The sequence below is a fragment of the Saccopteryx leptura genome, chromosome 10 (assembly GCF_036850995.1).
Source record: "Saccopteryx leptura isolate mSacLep1 chromosome 10, mSacLep1_pri_phased_curated, whole genome shotgun sequence".
Taxonomy (NCBI): Eukaryota; Metazoa; Chordata; class Mammalia; order Chiroptera; family Emballonuridae; genus Saccopteryx; species Saccopteryx leptura.
In genome coordinates, this window is record NC_089512.1 from 24662766 (window position 1) to 24685066 (window position 22301).

At 40.8% G+C, this 22301-nt stretch overlaps 1 protein-coding gene across 2 annotated transcripts in view; it reads left to right on the forward strand.

The window, feature by feature from the left end:
• Nucleotides 1–4341, forward strand: part of NGLY1 (N-glycanase 1) — a 54756-nt gene extending 50415 nt beyond the window's left edge. Inside the window, exons 11-12 of one of the 2 annotated variants that reach the window (XM_066350846.1) lie at nucleotides 3066–3243; nucleotides 3636–4341. In XM_066350846.1, coding sequence (XP_066206943.1) covers nucleotides 3066–3243; nucleotides 3636–3811 — 354 coding nt within the window. In that variant the 3' untranslated portion in view covers nucleotides 3812–4341. The remainder of the gene's footprint in view (nucleotides 1–3065; nucleotides 3244–3635) is intronic. The other variant, XM_066350847.1, reaches the window with a different exon arrangement.
• The last annotated feature ends 17960 nt before the right edge of the window (nucleotides 4342–22301 follow it).

Here is a 22301-nt window from a genome sequence, read left to right on the forward strand (position 1 = left end):
CACATTTGGAGGTTTATATAAATCTTATTCTGGTACATTTCAAATTACCAAACTGAGTATTCACATAAAGGCTGAGTTGAAATGCTCGGGACAGAATATATTCTGTGAAAGATCTGATAAGAATGTTCCATGTGGGCCCTGGCTGGTTGGCTCAGTGGTAGAGTGTCAGCCTGGCGTGCAGGAGTCCCAGGTTCGATTCCCGGCCAGGGCACACAGGAGAGGCGCCCATCTGCTTCTCCACCCCACCCCCTCTCCTTCCTCTCTGTCTCTCTCTTCCCCTCCGGCAGCCGAGGCTCCATTGGAGCAAAGTTGACTGGCGCGCTGAGGATGGCTCTGTGGCCTCTGCCTCAGGTGCTAAAATGGCTCTGGCTGCGACAGAGCAACGCCCGGGATGGGCAGAGCATCGCCCCCTGGTGGGCGTGCCGGGTGGATCCCGGTCGGGCGCATGTGGGAGTCTGTCTGACTGCCTCCCCGTTTCCAGCTTAAGAAAAATACAAAAAAAAAAAAAAAAAAAAAAGAATGTTCCATGTATATATATAGGGTCTGTTTTCTCCCCACATACCGTTTCTTCAGTCTGAGACCTTTTATTTGCTCACAGTATGTTGGACTGTTAAGCATTTATGAATTCAATGATGATCCATTTTGTCCTTTAACTGTTTAGAGTCTTAAAAGCTGATGCCTTCAGAATTGAAAAAATATTAAGTCTTAGGATAAACAATTCTCTCAGACATTTTAACAACCAGTATAAACCTGCTATGACAATTAAAACCACAGTTCTGGCCCAGAGCCACATGGTACAATTAAAACAGTTCTTGGGGGAAGCTGGAAATTTGAAGTTAACCTGACTTCAGCTTATCATATTTTCTACCCACCCTTTTGGGGGGGACATTGAAACTACTGAGCTCTAAGAGTCCTTTACATAGAAGTATATACTAAGATATGAATTTGAATGTATTTCTGTCTTGAGAATGTCTCCCCTCAGTCTTAGTCCTTCCAACACCCTTTCTTCCTGTAACCGTGCTGTTGGGATCGTCTTCTCCGGGTAATGTCCTTTGCTAGCCACTTCTTTGAAGGCCTAGTTAAGCTATGGGGGGCTGGTAGTTGAGGGTAGTTGGAACTGACAACCCCCAGGAAGCATTGGCGCAATTCTGAGCACAGGTTCTCCTTACAAACAGCTGTAAGAGGCGCAAGCGTAGGAACACGTGAGCATTGGAGGATGTTGCAGTGAGGCTGCCCTGAACGACACTGGAGCAGTTGACAGTTCCGTACATCGAGGGTTGTCGTCCCGGACAACAGCTGATTATACCCATGTAGCCGGAGGAGCTGAAATCAGTTTCCTTGGATGGAGGTTGTTTAGTTGTTTTACAGTCTTTAGCTCACTGATTTTAAAAACTTTGAAATTAGATTGACTGACAAAATTAACCAGGAGTAGGACAGAATATCAGTAGAATGCTAGCAGCGATTTTTTTTTTAACGTGATGACTCGACGTGGAGTAGGACATTTTCATGCTTGTGTTTTCTGTGGTACTTCCAGCTACTTGTCCCTGAGATGTAGATTTGACATTTCTAAAAGCATATGTATGTGTGCACAAATTTTTAATATTTAAGCAGTATTTTTAAAATCCTGTGTATTTAGAACACGTTCCCTACGGAGCTTTGGTTTGGTCATCCAAGAACACCAAAAATAAACTAGTTACATTTGAGGAAGGGAATATTGGCAGTTCAAGGCGGGATAAAATTCTGGAGGACCAAGAAAGCTGAAAGTTTGGACTTAGTGCGAGAGCCAGGGGCTAGCTGTACATTCTAGACCAGGCAAGTGATATGAAGGAAGCAGGATTTTAAAAGCTTTAATTAGGCATTTGCAGAAAGATGAGCATAATGTCCTCACTGTAGTAGTACGTGCAGTGTAAATGAAGAAAGGGCTTAGTTTCCTCAAGGTTTATTTTTTTTAATGCATAGATTCTTGTGAGGAGTTTGGACACGAAGGATTAATGATTAAATAGATCCTCAGGTTTCGAGCCTGGGTGTGTGCAGGTGCCTGGGAGAGACCGTGGCCGGAGATCAGTTTTCGTGTCATCCTTTTTAAGAGTGTAGATAAAAGTATGAGTGGAGGTCGTCTGCAAGCAGCCAGTAAACTTGGATGTCTGAAACAGTACAGATTCAGAGTGGTAAGGCATTGATGGTGAAGGAATGGAGGCGGCACTATTGAGAAGGCAAGCCTGGATATCACCTTTTATTCAACCAGTACTTTGCAGTGACTGGGTATTTTATTTTACTTTATTTTATTTTTTCATTTAGAGGATATGGCCCATCTCACTCCAGGAAAGCTTATCTGAAAATCCAGACTTTGAAAAGAAGAGAAATTAAGAAATAATTGCTTTTAAAGAACTCTTTATTTTTATCATGATTTGTCATAAAGTTTACTTTAAATAGCTGGACTTATTAATTTAAAAATGAATATGATTTGGCCCTGGCCGGTTGGCTCAGTGGTAGAGCGTCGGCCTGGCGTGTGGGAGTCCCGGGTTCGATTCCTGGCCAGGGCACACAGGAAAAGCGCCCATCTGCTTCTCCACCCCTCCCCCTCTCCTTCCTCTCTGTCTCTCTCTTCCCCTCCTGCAGCCAAGGCTCCATTGGAGCTGAGGATGGCTCCATGGCCTCTGCCTCAGGCGCTAGACTGGCTCTGGTCACAACAGAACAGTGCCCCCTGGTGGGCGTGCCGGGTGGATCCCAGTTGGGTGCATGCGGGAGTCTGTCTGACTGCCTCCCCGTTTCCAGCTTCAGGGGGGGAAGAAAAATGAATATGATTTACCAAAATTTTGTTAGTATGCAGCCCTTCCTTTAAGGGTGTACTTGTTGGGCTACCTGTATTTAAATAATATCTGTCTTCTACAGCCAAAAATAACTGTCAGAAAAACTAATAAAAAATTTTAAATGTTAGCAAAAATTTTTTCAGTGAGGAAAAATTAGGTTTCTAATACCCATTACCCTGTGATAAGAAGACTCTGACTATCTAGGTTTTCTACACTATTATTTCTAACAATTCCTTTTTTCCTCCCACTCTGTAGGTATATTTAGCCCGAAAGGAAGGATCATCTTATGCTCATATTTCCTGGAAGTTTGAGTCTGGGTCAGTAGGCCTGAAAGTAAATAGCATTTCCATTAGGACAAGTAGCCAGACCTTTGAGACCGGAACAATTCAGTGGAAGTTGCGCTCTGATACAGCCCAAGTGGAACTGTCAGGAGGTAAGCGTTTGACTGGAGAGTTCATCAGGCATTGTGTATTTAATACTCTGAAGAGTAATTGTCCTTATTTGAGATATAGTTCTGAGTTTTTCATACCCAAGAGTTATTCATGCTATTACAGAAAAAGAGTTTTTTTAATTAAAATCTGTATAACCTCATTTTAGTAGAAGGGCTTATGTTTTTTATTGTGGAACAAAAATGGAAGAAGAAAAGTCATTTCTTTGTTTCAAAGGACACATTTCCTCCATAAAGAATAATTTGTATTTATATATTTTTTTAAGGGTTGATTTTTACCAAGTAAGGGTATATAAAATATAAAATACATTCCAAGACTATCTCTTTGTCTTCTTTAAGTTTCAAAAGCAAATGTTATTTTTTTTTTCTTCCAACAGATAAAATTCTTCGCCCCTATCATGATTTTTCTGGTGCCACTGAAGTTATTTTGGAAGCAGAATTAAGCAGAGGAGATGGTATTGTTGCTTGGCAACATACTCAGCTGTTTAGACAAAGCTTAAATGACCATGAAGAAAATTGTTTGGAGATAATTATAAAATTCAGTGACCTTTGAGAACCTGAACCTTGTAGAAAAGCTGGCAACAATCAAGGACTTACCATGTTTTAAATTAGTCTGTTGGTTCAGTGCATGCTTAGTGGGCAATTTACTACCCTCTGCTAGCATATTTCATTGGCTGGCTATCCATCATGTAACCCCCATGAAAATATATCTTTGTACTATGGACCATAATGAAACCTTGAATTTAAAAGCTCCCTTCCATATGTGACTATAATTTGCAGTAAAGTCTTATTGCCCCAATGTGAGATTTAATCTAAAAAGTATAAGTATAGTTTTAAAAGTAAGACGAAAGTATTCATGGTTAAATGCTGTTCATGATTATGATAAAATCTTAAGCTAATAATAGTAACTTGATATTTTCTGATCAGCCATTCATTGCATTATAATTTAATTGAATCAGGTTTCCTAAGATTTTTAATTTTTAATAACTGAAAGTGTAGTATCTCATAAGTTATAATGCATGAAAATTTTTATGATTGTAAATACGTAGGCATTTAAGAAATAAAACGAATTATTTTGCTTTATACCTTTTTAGTGGTTACTTTTGCCTAAATAAAAATCTTTAATATGTGTACTAAACATTGAAAACTGCTTGAATAGACGAGTTATGGAAACATTTAACATTGACTACATAAATTCAAAGATACATTATAAATCCATAATCTGTAGACAGTTTAGAAAATGCTTTACTTTTGATTTTACTTTTGGATATTTTTATCTACCTCATTGAATAAACTATCTTGACTTTGAAACTATGTAAGTGTATTATACAGTATTTATATGCTATATCGAGTTGTTCGTATGTGTTTCATATAACCTCTCCAGTTAAATTCAGTGAACGTTATTGTTTGTTTGCAAAAGCATTGTGATGGCACTGTGCAGGAGACAGTGGTGGAAAAGGTACTGCCCCTGTCCTCTAAATGCCTTTCTGGTATTCTGTGAAATTCCCTCCCTGGGCAACTCAGTAAAACATTTTATATGCATTATAAAATATATGTGAAGATCCTGGAACAAAGGTTTTATATTTGCCTTTTAATTTGAAGTCACACTCAGTTGAGGATCATTTTCTTGCTAAGAAGCTTCATTTCAAAATGCAGTTTGTGCATCAAGTTATTCATGTGTTTTAGTACTACAAAGTTTTCTGAAGTCTTGGACTTAGTGGGCAAATACATAAAATTGGAACTTGACTCTTACCTGTCATGAGGTGTCTGGAATTGGCACATAAATATTTTGGCGATCAAGTGAACTAACGCTCTTAACCTCATGAAAAGAACTAGAATATCTACAAGCAGTTTGGTAATAAAAATATGGGAACTCAATATCTGTGAAGGATATATGCTAACTCTTACTGTGGCTTTAAACAGAAAAATGATTGGAGTTCAAATGTCCTGTATTTTATAGATTTGAGCTATTGAAAGGGTGGTTGAACACTTTTCTTAAATGTATTCCATGGGAGTTTCAACCCCAGGCATGTTGGTAATGGACATAGTACATACAGAAGGTAGGGAACAAAACAGTTCTCAGTAGTGTGTAAAGCTGAGCGACAGTAAACTGGTAAGGCAAAAGTAAGTTAGCCAGGAAAGGCCGTTAGCACGGACATTACTCAATGAACTGGCACGAGTGTTAGGGCTCACTTTTTATAGCCATCATTTACTCTGTTGTGACTAAAGAGTGAATGTAAATCACTGAGGAAATAACTGCGGCACGTTCTGGAAACATGCTGTGATTGATTAGCCTTCTACTGCCATTGCTCATTGTTGCAAAAGGATTTATGCCTTGCTTTCAGGTCCGATCCCGTCATGATGAATTTTACAGTCTGCTTTTTGTGGCAGTGTTTTTTTAAGTAAGTCCTTTGCTGAATGTCACATTCTCAAGGTGCACAAAAGACAACATCTGATGTTTTGATCAGTTTACAAAGAGAAAAATGCCTCGGGTTAGTGGGGGGGATAGAGAACACTTTATCGTGGACGTTTGATAGGATGGGTTGTTAGAGATAATTTCACCCAGACTCCTCACTTTTCACTGAGGAAACAACCAGAGAAGTTACATCACCTGGCCAAACCATTCAATGGATTAGTAACGTAGGCAAGATCGCCTTATGCATCTGTCTTTCCTTCTACCAAGTTGCAGGCTTATAGAACTATAGTCCTGTTGTGTCGGTTGCTCTTTTAGTAGGTGTTTCATGAATACAGATGTTTTGATAGGAACATTCTGTTTGAGGAATTCAAGTTGATATTAGAACCAATGATTTTTCTAACTGTGGTTAAACTTTTCTAGAAAATAAATATAATTTGATGATAGATTAGATACGGACGCTTTTGTATTTGTGTAATGTTTAAAGGATTTTTATTCCTGTACAATAAAATGTGTTTTGATTTTATATTCACAATGGACATCCTCTTACAAGCTAATAGCTCTGCCCCAGATGGTATTTCTTTCCTGAATAATCTTGGAGAAAGAGGAAGAGGAAACCAACACAAGTTGTGATTGGTTTCATGCCGCTTAGTATGTATTTAGTCCCATCTCTGTTGACCAGAACCAGACTTTTATTTCTGATAAGAGGTTTAGAAAGGGCCTAATAATGGCCAACTTCTGAGCGTCTAATAAGTGCCAGTGACTTCAGTATCTCATTTGACCATAGTGACATTGTCTAGTAGGTAGTGTACTTATCCCATTTTTAGATGATGAAAGTGCGAGGCTAAGAGAGACAGTCTTTTGCTGCCTGGAGGTCTAACAGCCATGTCCTGTTCTTACACCACCACCAGTGGAAACAGACTCAAGTTGAGATCTTGCCCTCTGTTAATTTCCGAAAGACTTGCTCTGAGGTCAGTGCAATTGTGGCAGCAAGTAAAAGTCTATAAGGCAGAAAGGGCTCTGAAGAGCTAAAAGATATTACAAAGTCTAAACCAGTAGAGCCCATACTCCTTTCTGGAAGAGAGCATTTGGGGTTGTCAACATCTGTTATTCCCTGATTTTAAATGTTTAAGTTATTAAAGCCATTTTTGTTAAAAGTTCAAACAATACAACATTATAGAGTAAAAGTTCTGCTTCCTGTCCCCACACATGCTACCATTTTCAGAAGTAACTGCCTACATTTCTGTGTGTCTTTCCAGAGCATTACTGTAGATTTTCACATTCATACATATATGCACACATTAAATCAGTATTCATGGGCCCTGGCCAGTTGGCTCAGCGGTAGAGCGTCGGCCTGGCGTGCGGGGGACCTGGGTTCGATTCCCGGCCAGGGCACATAGGAGAAGCGCCCATTTGCTTCTCCACCCCCCCCTTCCTCTCTGTCTCTCTCTTCCCCTCCCGCAGCCAAGGCTCCATTGGAGCAAAGATGGCCCGGGCGCTGGGGATGGCTCCTTGGCTTCTGCCCCAGGCGCTAGAGTGGCTCTGGTCGCAGCAGAGCAACGCGCCGGAGGGGCAGAGCGTCGTCCCTGGTGGGCGTGCCGGGTGGATCCCGGTCGGGCGCATGCTGGAGTCTGACTGTCTCTCCCTGTTTCCAGCTTCAGAAAAATACAAAAAAAAATAAAAATTAAAAAAAAATAAATAAGTATTCATGGATTTGTTTTTTTACTTTTTTATGTAAATGTGTGTTTTCTGAACAATGTGTCTTACTTAGAAATCTTTCTTGGTCAGTTGTACATCTGCTACATTTTAATTGTTCCATAGTATTCTTTTACCCATATCCTTATTTACAGATACTTAGTTTTTTCCCTGTTTTTTTGCTACTGCAGATGCTACTGTGGTAAACAAGTTTTATACATGTAAAAGTAAACATCCTTTATACATATTTTTCACATAGAATATATGCAAAGACACGTGCATTTTGATTCTTACTATCTACTGTCAAATCACTTAAGTGAGGTATGACAGTTTACACACCAGGACAGTGTATATCGGGGCACACTCATTTCCTGTCATTCTTGCCAAAACTAAATGTTGTGACTATGGTAGTCAGTCTTCGAAGATCCTCACCTCTTGGCTTTCCTGGCTTTGTGTTGGTTCCTTCTCCTCGAAATCAGAGCTGGCCTCTATGTCCAATGGAAAGTGGTGAAAGTGACCACGTGGATTTCCGAGGCTTGGTCATAAAATCCTGGTTTTCTTTGACTGCTGGCCTGCAATCTGGAGAGGCTCCCTCCAGCCTCTGTCACCACCTTCCCAGCCGCAGAAATGGGTCCTCAAGCTTTCAATGACTGTTAGCTTCATGAGAATGACACCAAGTTGGAATTACACAGCCAAACCACTGCTGAATTCTGAATTCACAGAAACCATGAGATATCATAAATGATTTTTAAAACACTTGTGGAGTGATTTGTTTATACAGCATTCTGTTATGGGCTAGATGTTTGTGTCCCCCAAGTTTTATGTGTGGAAATCGTAACCCCTCGGGGTGATGGTATGAGGAGGTAGGGCCTTGGGGAGATATTAAGACCATGAAGGGGAGGGGCCTCATGAATGGGATTTGTGCTCTTAAAGGAGAGTTAGCAGAGAGCTTGTTTTTTCTGCTTACTCCCATGTGAGAATGCAACAAGAGGGACATCTATAAACCAGGAAAAGAGGGAGGGCCTTCACAAAAATCCAACCTGATCTCACACTCCCAGCTTCCTCAACTGGGAGAAATAATTGTTTGTTGTTTACGCCCCTTACTCTATGTATTCAATAATTTGTTATTGCCACCCTCACTTAGACAATTACTAAAACAGCAAGGCTATTTTTGCCAATCTGAGAGGTGAGAAATAGCTAGTTTTAAGTTACATTTCCTTAATTACATGTGAGATTAAACAAATTTTCATATATTCATTAGCCATGTTTGTTTCTTATTTACATTTTCTCTGTATCTTCCTATTAGGTGTGTTTTTTGTTTTGATAATTATTTTTAATATCTTACTCTTTGATGGCTTTCCTTTATATCAGCTGTGCTTGTTTAATGTTTGTAATGATCTTTCTTCAAGATTACTAATTAGCCTGACCAGGCAGTGGCGCAGTAAATGGAGCGTCGGACTGGGATGCAGAGGACCCAGGTTTGAGACCCCGAGGTCGCCAGCTTGAGTGAGGGCTCATCTGGTTTGAGGAAAAGCCCACCAGCTTGAACCCAAGGTCGCTGGCTCCAGCAAGGGGTTACTCGGTCTGCTGAAGGCCTGCGGTCAAGGCACATATGAGAAAGCAATCAATGAACAACTAAGGTGTCGCAACAAAAAACTGATGATTGATTGCTTCTCATCTCTCTCCGTTCCTGTCTGTCTGTCCCTGTCTATCCCTCTCTCTGACTCTCTGTCTCTGTAAAAATAAATAAATAAATAAAATATTACTAATTAGAACTTTTCTAGAGGTCTCTTGTTGAAGAATTATTTCTGTTTTCTTTGGATCGTATCACATTGTTCCTCTTGGTTTCCCTTTCATATTACTGATTTCCCTTTGATCAATTATATTTATGACTAAGGGTTAAGCTGCTGGTAGCAGGTAGCTGGCCTGGGCTTTATCAATCATTGTGTAGGGTATTTCTTCACCAGCTCCCTCTCCTGGTTAGTGGGACTGACTGCAGAACAGTGTAAGTTGTGGGCGTGACAGGCCAACACTGAACTTCATGCTTCATGTAGGGCAGTGGTCCCCAACCCCTGGGCCGCGGACCGGTACCGGTCCGTGGGCCATTTGGTACCTGTCCACAGAGAAAGAATAAATAACTTAAACATTATTTCCATTTTATTTATATTTAAGTCTGAACGATGTTTTATTTTTTATTTTATTTTTTTTAATTTTTATTTATTCATTTTAGAGAGGAGAGAGAGTGAGAGAGAGAGAGAGAAAGGGGGGAGGAGCAGGAAGCATTAACTCCCATATGTGCCTTGACCAGAGAAGTGCAGGGTTCTGAACCGGTAACCTCAGTGTTCCAGGTTGACACTTTATCCACTGCGCCACCACAGGTCAGGCCACAATGTTTTATTTTTTAAAAATGACCAGATTCCCTCTGTTACGTTCGTCTAAGACTCATTCTTGACGCTCGTCTCGGTCACGTGATACATTTATCCGTCCCACCCTAAAGGCCAGTCTGTGAAAATATTTTCTGACATTAAACCGATCCATGGCCCAAAAAAGGTTGGGGACCACTGATGTAGGGTGCCTGGGCGTCAAGCAGGCAGATATACCATCAACTTTCACACCCCATCCCTACCTGCACAGTATTCATCCAGATTCATTTGTTTCAGAGATTTCTCTTCTTTTCTTTCTAATAGTATTATATTTTCTCTTTGATAAAACACAAAATTCAAAGTCAAAACTATATAAAGTGAAAGCACTGAAGGCTCACTTCCATCCCTGTTTTCTCTCACTTCCCCGTTCTCTCCGCCACCACACTGTCAGTGATAATCACGTTTATTCGGTTTTGTTTTGGTTTCTTTTTTTTTTATTTTGAAAATGTGAGCAACGCCCCCCCTCTTTTCATCATGGTAGACACGAAGCTATCTTACAGACACTGTTTTGCATCTTGTCTTTTTATACTTCATGTACCATGGAAATGACTCTCGATCAGTATTTTAAGAGCTTCCTCATCCCTCTGGCAGGCGCATAGTATTCCTTTGAGCGCAAGAGAGTTCACATATGGGGCTATCTCCAGTCTTTTTCAAACAACAGTTTAAAACTATATTAGCAAGTTTAATAAAATCTGCATTTCAGCTTACATTGTAAAACTGGACAGTGTGACAACACTGTGTTCATAATGGCAGCAATTAGCTGAGCCAGGTGAGTAGATGTGCTTCCTTTAAGACAGGACTTGTATTCCTCATTCTGGGGGCAATGGGGACCATAAACCCCATGCTTCCTGTCCCTAGTTCCAATTCAGAAGCCCAGTGTCATCATCACTTATTGTAGTACTAGCACTATTTGTTCTTTAAGAAATATCTCTATTCTCATGTCTACTAAATTGTAAAATCAGAGAAAGACTAAATGCGTTGCATGGTTTTATTTATTCATTAATTTTTTACCTACAATCACTTTATGCATAAAAGTTCTTGGGCTGTACATGTTGGAATTTGCCACTACCCTAAAGGAATATATTATTTTACTTGTGTGTATTCCAGTCAAGTTTAAAGTGACTGCTTTGTATTACAAGTTGCTTAACACATGATGATTTTTGATATGTTGAACAGCTTCTGGGGAGAAGGCTGCGTTTGAATTTTCAGGAACTTAGAAGCCATCAGTGACTTAAGACTGTAGGAATTACTTCCATTATCAAATATAAATGGAGGAAACTTTATTTTTAAATCTTCATGTGTATTGTGTGCCTCTCCCAACTTCTTTCAATTTTTCTGCGAGGCAAATACATTCCGTTCTTGCTTATAGTCATCTTTGGATTCTTGTAATGATCATGTCTCGGAATGCTTTGTAAATGTCACCACTGCATTTTGTGCCCCCGGCTCTGGGAATATCTAGCCCTGCCACACTCACGATGTAAACAGTCTCATTGGTATCTGAAGTTTCTTTTCACATTTCCTCTGCTATTACTTGTTAATATATATTTTTAAATACAGAGAAATATGAAGAATGAAATGATAAAATCCAGTGTATTCTTCTACTCAGAAGTGAATTTATTAACATTTTGTTTCATGTGCTTAATCTAATGAAAATCAAAACAGCACTTGCCTGACCTGTGGTGGCGCAGTGGATAGAGTGTCAACCTGGAACGCTGAGGTCGTGGGTTTGAAACCCTGGGCTTGCCTGGTCAAGGCACATATGGAAGTTGATGCTTCCTGCTCCTCCCCTTTCTCTCTCTCTAATCTTTGAAAAATGAATAAATAAAATCTTTAAAAACAAAACAAAACAAAAATAAACAGCACTTTAGAAGGTGAAATACCCTGCTGACCCCCTCTCAGTCCATTCTCCCTTGTTTTACTTCCCCAGAGGGAATTTAGTTTATTTTTATTATTTTAACTTTTACTATGTATGTACATTTAATAATAAATAACATTAACTTGTATAGTTGGGGTTTTTTTTTTAATTTATTCATTTTACAGAGAAGAGAGAGAGAAGCGGGGGAGGAGCAGGAAGCTTCAACTTGCGTACGTGCCTTGACCAGGCAAGTCCAGGGTTTCGAAACTGTGACCTCAGCATTCCAGGTCAATGCTTTATCCACTGTGCCACTACAGGTCAGGCTTTGTTTTTTTGTTTTTTAGTGAGAGGCAAGGAGAGAGAGACAAAGAGATAGAAACATTGAGCTGTTCCTGTGGGTGTCCTAACTGGGGGCGTCAAACCCGGCACTCTCTGTGCTCCAGGACAACACTCCAACCAACTGAGCATCCAGCCAGGGCAGACTTGTATAGCTTTAAAAATACCTGAATGGTATTATAAGTAGTACATAGCGTTCTATAATGTGCCTTTTCAGTCATTTTCTGTATCCATGTTGATATAGATCTTTTATTGATTTTTTTTTTTTTTTTTACAGAGGCAGAGATAGACAGGGACAGACAGACAGGAACGGAGAGAGATGAGAAGCATCAATCATCAGTTTCTCGTTGCGCATTGCGACTTCTTAGTTGTTCATTGATTGCTTTCTCACATGTGCCTTGACTGTGGGCCTTCAGCAGACCAAGTAACCCCCTGCTGGAGCCAGCGACCTTGGGTCCAAGCTGGTGAGCTCTCTGCTCAAGCCAGATGAGCCCGCGCTCAAGCTGGCGACCTCGGGGTCCCGAACCTGGGTCCTTCCGCATCCCAGTCTAACGCTCTATCCACTGCGCCACCACCTGGTCAGGCGATATAGATCTTATCTATCTTAATTCCTGCATAGATTTCATCGTTTCACAGTTCCATACTTTATTTCCCCCTTACTAACCTGATGGCTATTTGTTTATTCTCAGTGTTTATTACAAGCAGTTATTATTACTATTACAACCAATGCTATCTCTATTTCCTTGTGGGTAAACGCAGTTTCTCTAGGATATATTCCTAGAAATAGAACTTGCTGAGAGTCACAGGCTATGCACTTTTCAAATGTATTTCCAATTGTTCTCCAAGACGTTTAGTGCCAACTTATAATGTTATTTGGCAGTTTTCTTAAATATTTCCTCTACATCCTGATCTATAAGAAGTGTTGCTAAATTTTATAACTTTTGCCATTATGCTCTGACTTAAATATTATTTTGTTGCTGTATTATGTACTTTTCTGATTACTGATAAGTTTGAGTATCCTTCCGCATGTACTGATCATTTGGGTCCCCTATTTTGTGATTGCCTGTTCCAATATTTTGCCCCCTTTTCTGCTGGGTTCTTTATCCTTTCTCACTGATTTTTTAGGTCGTCACGTATTGGGGACAGCAATTATTTGCCTGTTATATATTTCTCTCCATATGTGATCTGTCGCTTAATATGTTGATGACTCTTTGTCAGACAGGAACAAAACAGGCACAACAAAAAGCCATCTCCCCTGCAAGATCTATTTAGCAAGATAACAACCTTTGACTTTTAAGCCGTTAAACCAGTCCTTCTAGGAAAGGGACTTAGTGGGAAGAAAAGGGACAAAGCAGTATCTGGTGGCAATAAAAAAAAGTGTGTTAACCTCCTGGTGTACTTGAAATATCAGACTGAATGAAATTCCATGTGTGATGGCAGCATACTTATCATTTGGAGACGTTTCAGCTTAGGGAGAAATAAGCGCTTGGAAGTGAAGGCATTCTCATGCCGAATTCTTTGGTAAAAAGGAATACTGTCGTCTGAAATGTTATGTCATCCTTGCAGATGTAAGAGACTGGAAAAAGCAAAGAGAGCCTTTGATCTTCACTTAATAAATACGGAGCCATCAAAGCTCTGGTACTTCTTGTAAACTTAAATTTGAAACAGATTCAATGCTCAAGAATGATGGCGGGAGAACGCTGTAAAATGAATCACGGAAGTAGTTGAATTTTTAAAAAAAAATTCCTGGTCAAAAGAAATGGGTGCTGCAATTGCAGCTGGATTCACGTTATCTCGCAGGATGAGTGTGAGCACTGAATGGTCCTTCGTCCTTGCCACTCTGGAAAAATACGATATTTTTATTAATAAAATATTATTAGCCTGAAAATGCCAGGTGGCAGAGCAGTTGCCCAAAAGAGCACAAACCTAAGTACCACTTTTTCTTTATCCTGGTGTATGGGAATGTGTGTCTACACTGTGGTGTCACCAGGTCCCTGTTCCGCCGGAAGTGCCCGCCTAAGGCTGGGTGCTCCCCTCCTGTCCTCTCTCCGTGCCTCTGCACGATCCTTCGTGCCCGTTCCGGGATACACGCTGGAGCTGCACGTATGCCTGCTAGCATATTAAATAATCAGTCCTTGGAAAACATATTTTTCGTGGGAGAATGGAAATATTTTACATTTAATTTCCCAGACCCTATTCTCCACTTCATAAATCATGATATTTTGGGGAAACTTCTCATTTTGCTTTGTGAGTGTGAGTTCATTATTTTTCTTAGTTTGAATGCAGTGTTGTATTTAAGCCTCATTTTCTGATAAAAGTATAATTTTGATTTCACTCACTGCAAAGGGAACTGCATGCCGATGAAATTATACTTCTAGTTATGAAATAATTTCTACTTTAAACTATTTGCAAAATGTATTACAATGGGACTATAAAAATAGAAACAGAAAGAAAAGAAATTACAAGCTGGGTATTTAATATTTCTGCTTTCCTTTTGTAATGGTGATGCCTCTGCATGTAGAATGTTTCAGGCAGTGTTCCCCAGAGGACTGTATGACACCATCTTAGGGGTTTGGTTCAAGTGCAGATTCCTGTGCCCCAAGTAGGAGATTTTAAGTTAAAAATCTTAGGTTGAGGTTAGGGAATTTGGTTTATTAACAATTCCCTGATTCTTAAGTGGACAAACATTTGAAAACTAGTGTTCTAACCTAATGCTCTTTCTTTCTCTCTCTCTCTTTTTTTTTTTTTTTTTTTTTTTTTTTTGAGAACAACCAAGAGACAGAGAGAGGGACAGACAAGAACAGACAGACAGACAGGAAGGGAGAGAGATGAGAAGTATCAACTCATAGTTGCGGCACCTTAGTTATTCATTGATTGCATTCTCATATGTGCCTTGACCAGGGGGCTCCAGCTGAGCCAGTGGCCCCTTGCCCAAGCCAGCGACCTTGGGCTCAAGCCAGCAACCATGGGGTCATGCCTATGATCCCATGCTCAAGCTGGTGACCCCACGCTAATGCTCTCATTTTTATGATGAGGAAACTGAAGGTCAGAGAGGTGAAGACATTGGCCAAATTTACACAAATTAGCAATTCCCTACCCTGTGCCTAATATTTGGAAGCCTCTACTATTGTTAACTTGTCTCATTTTTCTTTTTTCCAAGATTTTACTCATGTGGGGTTGTTTGGTCCTTTCCCTTGTATCATGATGTGCTATCTGCTTTTTCTTTGTTTTTCCACTTAGTTGTTCACCCATCCATTGCTTCTCATCTGTGCCCTGACCAGGGCTCAGGATGGAGCGGGTGACTGTGGGGCTCCAGGAGGATCCTCCATCCATTGCACCACCAGCCAGAGCAGATGGCCACCTTCTAACTAACTGTGCATGAGCCATCTTGATGTTCACGACATAGTTGATGTGGTCATTCCGTAAATATTACTGACAGCCGATTTTGTGCTAGGAAATGTTTTAGCTACGAGGAATACAGCAACAATAAAATAGATGGCACTCCTGGGCCTCATGGAATGTATGTTGTAGAGAGGGAGGCGTATTTTAGGCAAGTTACACACACATATTTAGATAGTGGTAAATGCCAAACAAAAAGATACTGGATTATTATTTCTCCAACACACATAATTAGGCTGATGAGCCAGCAGTGGCTTGCTTAGCTAATGAACCTAGCTGGGGCCCAGCCTCTGAGTGAAATGACTGGCGATTTGGTGTGACTTTATTGTCCACATTCACCTCGACCTAACAGATAATGGTTACAAGGACACAGTACCATCCGTTACCATCTCTCACCGTAAGCACTGAATAATTTACATAGGTTGTGGATTTTGCACAACTCCCTGAGGTGCCTGCAAGCAACCCCCTTTCTGTCACACTGGTTGCCTACACATCTATTGCCCTCAGGATAAACCCAATGCAACTGTTCTCCATACAAAACACTTCCCTCTCCCATCTCTTGCGTTACTAATGTAAACTGTGGCCGCGCCTGTTGAAGGACCAGCATAGCCGTAGTGGTGCTAAACCAAACATTGACCAGGAAAAGCACTGCACTGAAATTCATTGCTTATCAGCACCTGATATCAGCTCTAGAATAGCGATTTTATTAAATAGTTATGCAGCTTTAAATAGGTTCCATCTAAGTCTGCATTACTGTATATGGGGGGATAAGAATTCCAACTTTTCAAGAATGTGGTAAGAATTAGTTATTTCTTTTTCCTTTTTTTTTTTTTTAGAGAGAGAAAGGGACAGTCAGACAGGAGGGGAGAGAGATGAGAAGCATCAACTCATAGTTGCGGCACCTCAGTTGTTCATTGATTGCTTTTTCATATGCGCTTTGACCAGGGAGCTCCAGCTGAGCAAGTAACCCCTTGCTCAAGCCAGTGACCTTTGGGCTCAAGCCAGTGACCATGGGATCATGTCTATGATCCCACACCCAAGCCAGTGACCCCATGCTCAAGCTGGAGACCTCGGGGTTTTGAACCTGGGTCCTCTGCATCCCAGTTTGATGCTCTATTCACTGTGCCACCGCCTGGTCAGGCTTAACTGAGTATTATGAAAGACAGATGTAGCCCACAGTAATCTCCTGACAAGTTGCCAATGTGAGCAAAATTTGAACCTGTAAACAGGTAAGATGTAGACAATATTCATTGCATAAGAAAGTAATGTTTCAGAGATAGTAAACTCTCAGCTTTCTGCATTAGATGTTACACCTATTATTAATTAATAGAAGATAAATGTGTAAAAAATATAATTGTAATTGACTGCTTTTTTCAAATCTAATCACTGTATAAATTATGGGTAGCGCCATTGGGAAAAAATTACATATACTTTGGAGATTCTGATAATTAATTAATTGATCCAGCAACCATTAAATGAGTCACTATCATCTTATATTGAAAGTATTCCACACAAACCCAAAATCTAACTCATCTCCAAGTGATACCTTTTCCTATCATTTCTATTTCTATCTATAGCGCCACTTTATGTCCATGAAACTTTATCAAGTCCTTCTTGTTTCTTTAAAATATCTATATCTTCCAACCATTCCTTTCTAATTCCACAATGTGATCCAAAACATCACTTTTTCTAACTGGTCTCTTTGTCTCTGGTATCTCCCTTTTCTAAGATATTCCATGCATCACTGCTAATACAATATCTGGTCTTTCTAAAACATCCATTTCATCAGATCAATCCCCAGTTCTAACTTGCCCTTGATGCCCCATGAGTTTAATTCTTGGCACATAGTAGGTTTTTTTTTTCTTTGTATTTTTCTGAAGCTGGAAACGGGGAGAGACAGTCAGACTCCCGCATGCGCCCGACCGGGATCCACCAGGCACGCCCACCAGGGGGCGATGCTCTGCCCCTCCGGGTCGTCGCTCTGCCACGACCAGAGCCACTCTAGCGCCTGGGGCAGAGGCCAAGGAGCCATCCCCAGCGCCCGGGCCATCTTTGCTCCAATGGAGCCTTGGCTGCGGGAGGGGAAGAGAGAGACAGAGAGGAAGGAGGGGGGGGTGGAGAAGCAGATGGGCGCCTCTCCTGTGTGCCCTGGCCGGGAATCGAACCCGGGTCCCCCGCACGCCAGGCCGACGCTCTACCGCTGAGCCAACCGGCCAGGGCTTGCACATAGTAGGTTTTAAAGAAATGTCAAATGCCTGATGAACTAATTCATGGACTGGTTTCCTAAATGTGAGGTTTTGTTTTTGTTTTAGCTTAAACGTGCGAGCCACTGAGCTTGATCTTGTCACTGTGGTACTGTATGTCTCCCGGGTTATTTTCACTTACAACTATTAAATGCATGGTGGCATCAGAAAATGATTGCTGACAAGGAAACAAACTAAGGAGATTAAAGCTTTAAATGCACTTCTGTCCTGTGAAATAATTGGGAGTCAAAATCGAACTTGCACTTTGTTACAACTTAAATCATGCACAATGTATGTCTTTAAGGTGGTGAAACCGATTTCCATAATCCTCACTTGCAAATCACCCTCATTATTTTCTACCTCCCTGTGTCTGCTCAACCCTTCTTCCCATTCTTTTATATATTTTTAGACCCAGCCAACCTGTCAATCATCTGTGAGCCACTCATGAGCAAGACCATCCCTAAACAGAATTGTAACATTAGGGTTTTTGGCTATCGCATAAATGTTTGTAAATCGTTTGAATACATTAAGTTTAGGGAGGTTAATCATTACATACTGAAGAGAAGTTTTACATGAAATGTTAAATGTTTGCATTTGGAGTGGAAGTACTGTCTCTCATTCCCCATTCGCCCTTTAGGATTTCCGAAGTTGGGATGATCATTTAACTTTACGCAAGGTTTTATAAGAACTTTAGATGAATTGTATAGTGCAGCTCAAACGGCACATACAATCAAAGTGCACAAACTGAACAAAACCGGAGTCGGCTGGAACAGTTCCTAGGGTGAGCCTGGTGTACCGTTGCTCCTCCACGATCCCAGCTGATAACCCTAAATATTAACTGATGAGAAAGTTTTCTTCTTCTCTCAGCTTAATTTCTAGACACACTTCTGAAAAATGCACAACTTGCTGATCAGTGTCTGCAAGTGAGGGAAATAAAGTAGATTAGTCAGATCTATTCTGGCTAATACTGGGTGATTTGGGGTCATTAACCCTCAAAACATTGATTGTAATATGTACATGTCTTTGGTTCGTTGTCAGAGGTCTTTTAGCTCTCCTGATTACTCACTCGACACTTTCTTTTTTTTTTTTTTCCTCTCTATTTTTCTGAAGCTGGAAACGGGGAGAGACAGTCAGACAGACTCCCGCATGCGCCTGACCGGGATCCACCCGGCACGCCCACCAGGGGCGAAGCTCTGCCCACCAGGGGGCGATGCTCTGCCCCTCCGGGGCATCGCTCTCCCGCGACCAGAGCCACTCTAGCGCCTGGGGCAGAGGCTAAGGAGCCATCCCCAGCACCCGGGCCATCGCTCCAATGGAGCCTTGGCTGCGGGAGGGGAAGAGAGAGACAGGGAGGAAGGAGGGGGGGCGGTGGAGAAGCAAATGTGCGCTTCCCCTATGTGCCCTGGCCGGGAATCGAACCCGGGTTCTCCGCACGCCAGGCCGACGCTCTACCGCTGAGCCAACCGGCCAGGGCCTCACTCGATACTTTCTAACTTGCAGGCTGAGTATTCCGGTTGCCGACATTACAAGCAGACTGGGAAAAAAATGTGGGAAGTTAGCTTATGTTTCCAAGTTATTTAAAACGTGTATAGCTCTTTTAAGCTGTGGTAGACTCTTCTTGCCAATAAGCTAAGTTTAACATTTCTCTCAATGTGCCGGAATGATGTGGCCTCTGTAAATTGCTATTGTGTGGATTGGCACTTTAAAGAGTGATTATATGTTCAAAGGACATCAAGCCAAGTTCTACTACATGTTTCTCAACAATCTTGCCTCCAGACAGTGTGATAATACTACAAGTTATTTCTTAAGTATAAAATAACACCTGTAGCAGTATCTGGAAACACCTGACAGCAACCTCTGAATAAGTCATTCTCAGCTGAAGTGGAAGTCAGAGGAATACATGAAAGATACAGGGATTTCCTCTGTATGCCTCACAGTGGAAATTATTTTTAATCTCTTTTAAGGATTATTTTTACACAGGGAGCATTGCCTTTTTCAGAAGGCTTTTCTAGTTCATTTTAGTATTAGCAAAGCTGTTTTGTTATTTTAATTAGAAAATGTCAAAAGAAGGCATATTATTGATTTGACTGGTTGTACCAAACAACAAAGAATATTAAGGCCATAATGAGGCATGTTTTGCAGAGAGTTTTGGGAAAGTTATGTATGATAAAGGCTATTTTATTTTTATTATTTTTAAATGAATCAATGGTTCTGCTATTTATAAAGACAGGCTCTAGTTTACCAACAGGTTCTGCTTCTCAAGTCTGTTTTGAAGTCTGTTAGTTGACATAGTGGAAATAGCAAAGGCTGTCCAGTAAGTGTTGGTCAAATAAGTTTGTAAAATGTGATTTTTATGTTTGCTCACTTATAGTTTGTGTTGGGGGCTGGGCAGTGCCAGCTCTATGTGGTCTGTGAAATTGCAAATTACCTTCCTGCTTGGAAAGGGCCATTGTTTTGCTAATGTTTGCTGGTAATGAAAAGCAGGTTTATGCTTTTCCCTTGGCTTTTCTTGAGGCTTGCCTGTCTTGGTGAGACACCAATAAACAGAATGGCCCACCAACCTCTGGCCGCTGTTTCTTTTTTTTTTTTTTCATTTTTCTGAAGCTGGAAACAGGGAGAGACAGTCAGACAGACTCCCGCATGCGCCCGACCAGGATCCACCCGGCACGCTCTGCCCACCAGGGGGCAATGCTCTGCCCATCCTGGGCATCGCCATGTTGCCACCAGAGCCACTCTAGCGCCTGAGGCAGAGGCCACAGAGCCATCCCCAGCGCCCGGGCCGCCATCTTTGCTCCAATGGAGCCTTGGCTGCAGGAGGGGAAGAGAGAGACAGAGGAAAGCGCGGCGGAGGGGTGGAGAAGCAAATGGGCGCTTTATTTATTGTCTATCCAAATTCAGTGAGAACCTGCATGTGAATGGCCATGACAGCGTTGGCCCCTGGCCATACAGTAAGCCAGACCTGGTTAGATCTTGGTTCTATAGTTTCTTAACTGGATGAGGTCCCTTAACTTTTTAGAGCCTCTTTTTACATGTGAGGGAAAGGAATAATATCTTCCCTACTGAGTTATTAGATACCTTAAAGGAAATATATATATAATTCAAAGCACAGGGCTTGGGCCATAGTATGTATTTAATTAATAATAGTAATAGATTAGTAATAGTAGATGTATCTCCCATTGTCAAAATTTACAACAGAAATATAGGTAACTACATTATGCATGAAAATGAGTTTTTGTGGAACAGCCTGGAAATCCAATCTTATATAAAACCAAGGTGAACATGATCTTTTTATTCATTTCAATTTGTAAAAGCACTAATTTCTATCATGATTAAGCACCTCACAAAGCCCCACCTCCTAAAACCATAACATGAGGCATTAAGATTTCAACATATGAATTTTGAGGGGACGCAAACACTCAGACCACAGCACCCCCCTAGCAGTGCACACATATTCTGGAAGGTCTCAGACCAGAGAGGTTTCTTTTTTTTTTTTTCTCCTATAAATAAACTTTATTTTCTCCTGTAAATAAACTTTTTTTTTTTTTACATGTGCCACATCTACTTTATCCAGTCCTCTATTTTTTTTTTTTTCAGAGAGGTTTCTTGTTACACCAAGGCCAAACGGTGTTGGAAATTCCAAAAAGTCTGCACCACTTAGAGTTGGGTCTGGGTTATTAACTACATAACAGTTGACCACTGACAAACTGTTGGTGGGATACTTCTTGAAGCACCAGGAGTTAATGCTTCTTATCTTTCAAAATTCAGCGACAATCTATGATTATCATTCTCTTTAAAATGGCTTTTTAAAAATGCTTTAAAGTTTTAAAAAATCATTAAACCTCTGCATTCTGAAACAACATACAGATAAAAGTCTAGGGTAGATGTTTCAAAGAGCAGGAAGTATGGCTTTACTTTTTTTTCTCCTTTTGCTGTGTTCACAGCATTTTAATACCAGAGACCATGACTAAATAAATTGGGGTTTTGAGGTTTTTCAGGATTCAGATCATGAGTTGGTTTTATTACTTTTCTCCAAAGCATAATATATTACTGGGTTTCTTTCCCAATATCCAAACAGCTAATAGGTTGGTTGCACTGCATTCTCCTCCCCAAAAAGGAAATTCTAATTAACTCAAGCACTTTGATTCAACCTCCAAGCAATTTAAAGATGGGGGATGGTGCTACATTTGGTCTTAGTTTCTTCTAACATCTTTTGTTAGCCTCATAAAAAGTCCTATGGATATGAATCTTAATAGATTTCAGTTCTGTTCTATTTTCGCATTCCTGCTTGTCCTGAGGGAGTAGTATAGTTTGGTTATTGTTGGTCTGGCATGCAGCTGGAAGAAGAATGTGCAGTTTATAGGAGTAGGGGGCCTCTCTGCTTGTTGCTGCTGCCAGAAATGTGCATCATGCAACTCCCAGGTTTTGTGCAAGACATTTTATAAAAGGAACCTTGATCAATATAAGTGAGCTGGCTGAGGTTGGACTTATTTGTGTGTAACTTAGTCAGAGGGGACATAGATTATACTTATTCTGGAATATATTCTCTCCTCTTCCCTCCTTCCATTCTTTAAAAAAAATTTATTTACTTTTTTTTTTTTCAGAGACAGAGAGAGAGTCAGAGAGAGGGATAGATAGGGACAGACAAACAGGAGTGGAGAGAGATGAGAAGCATCAATCAT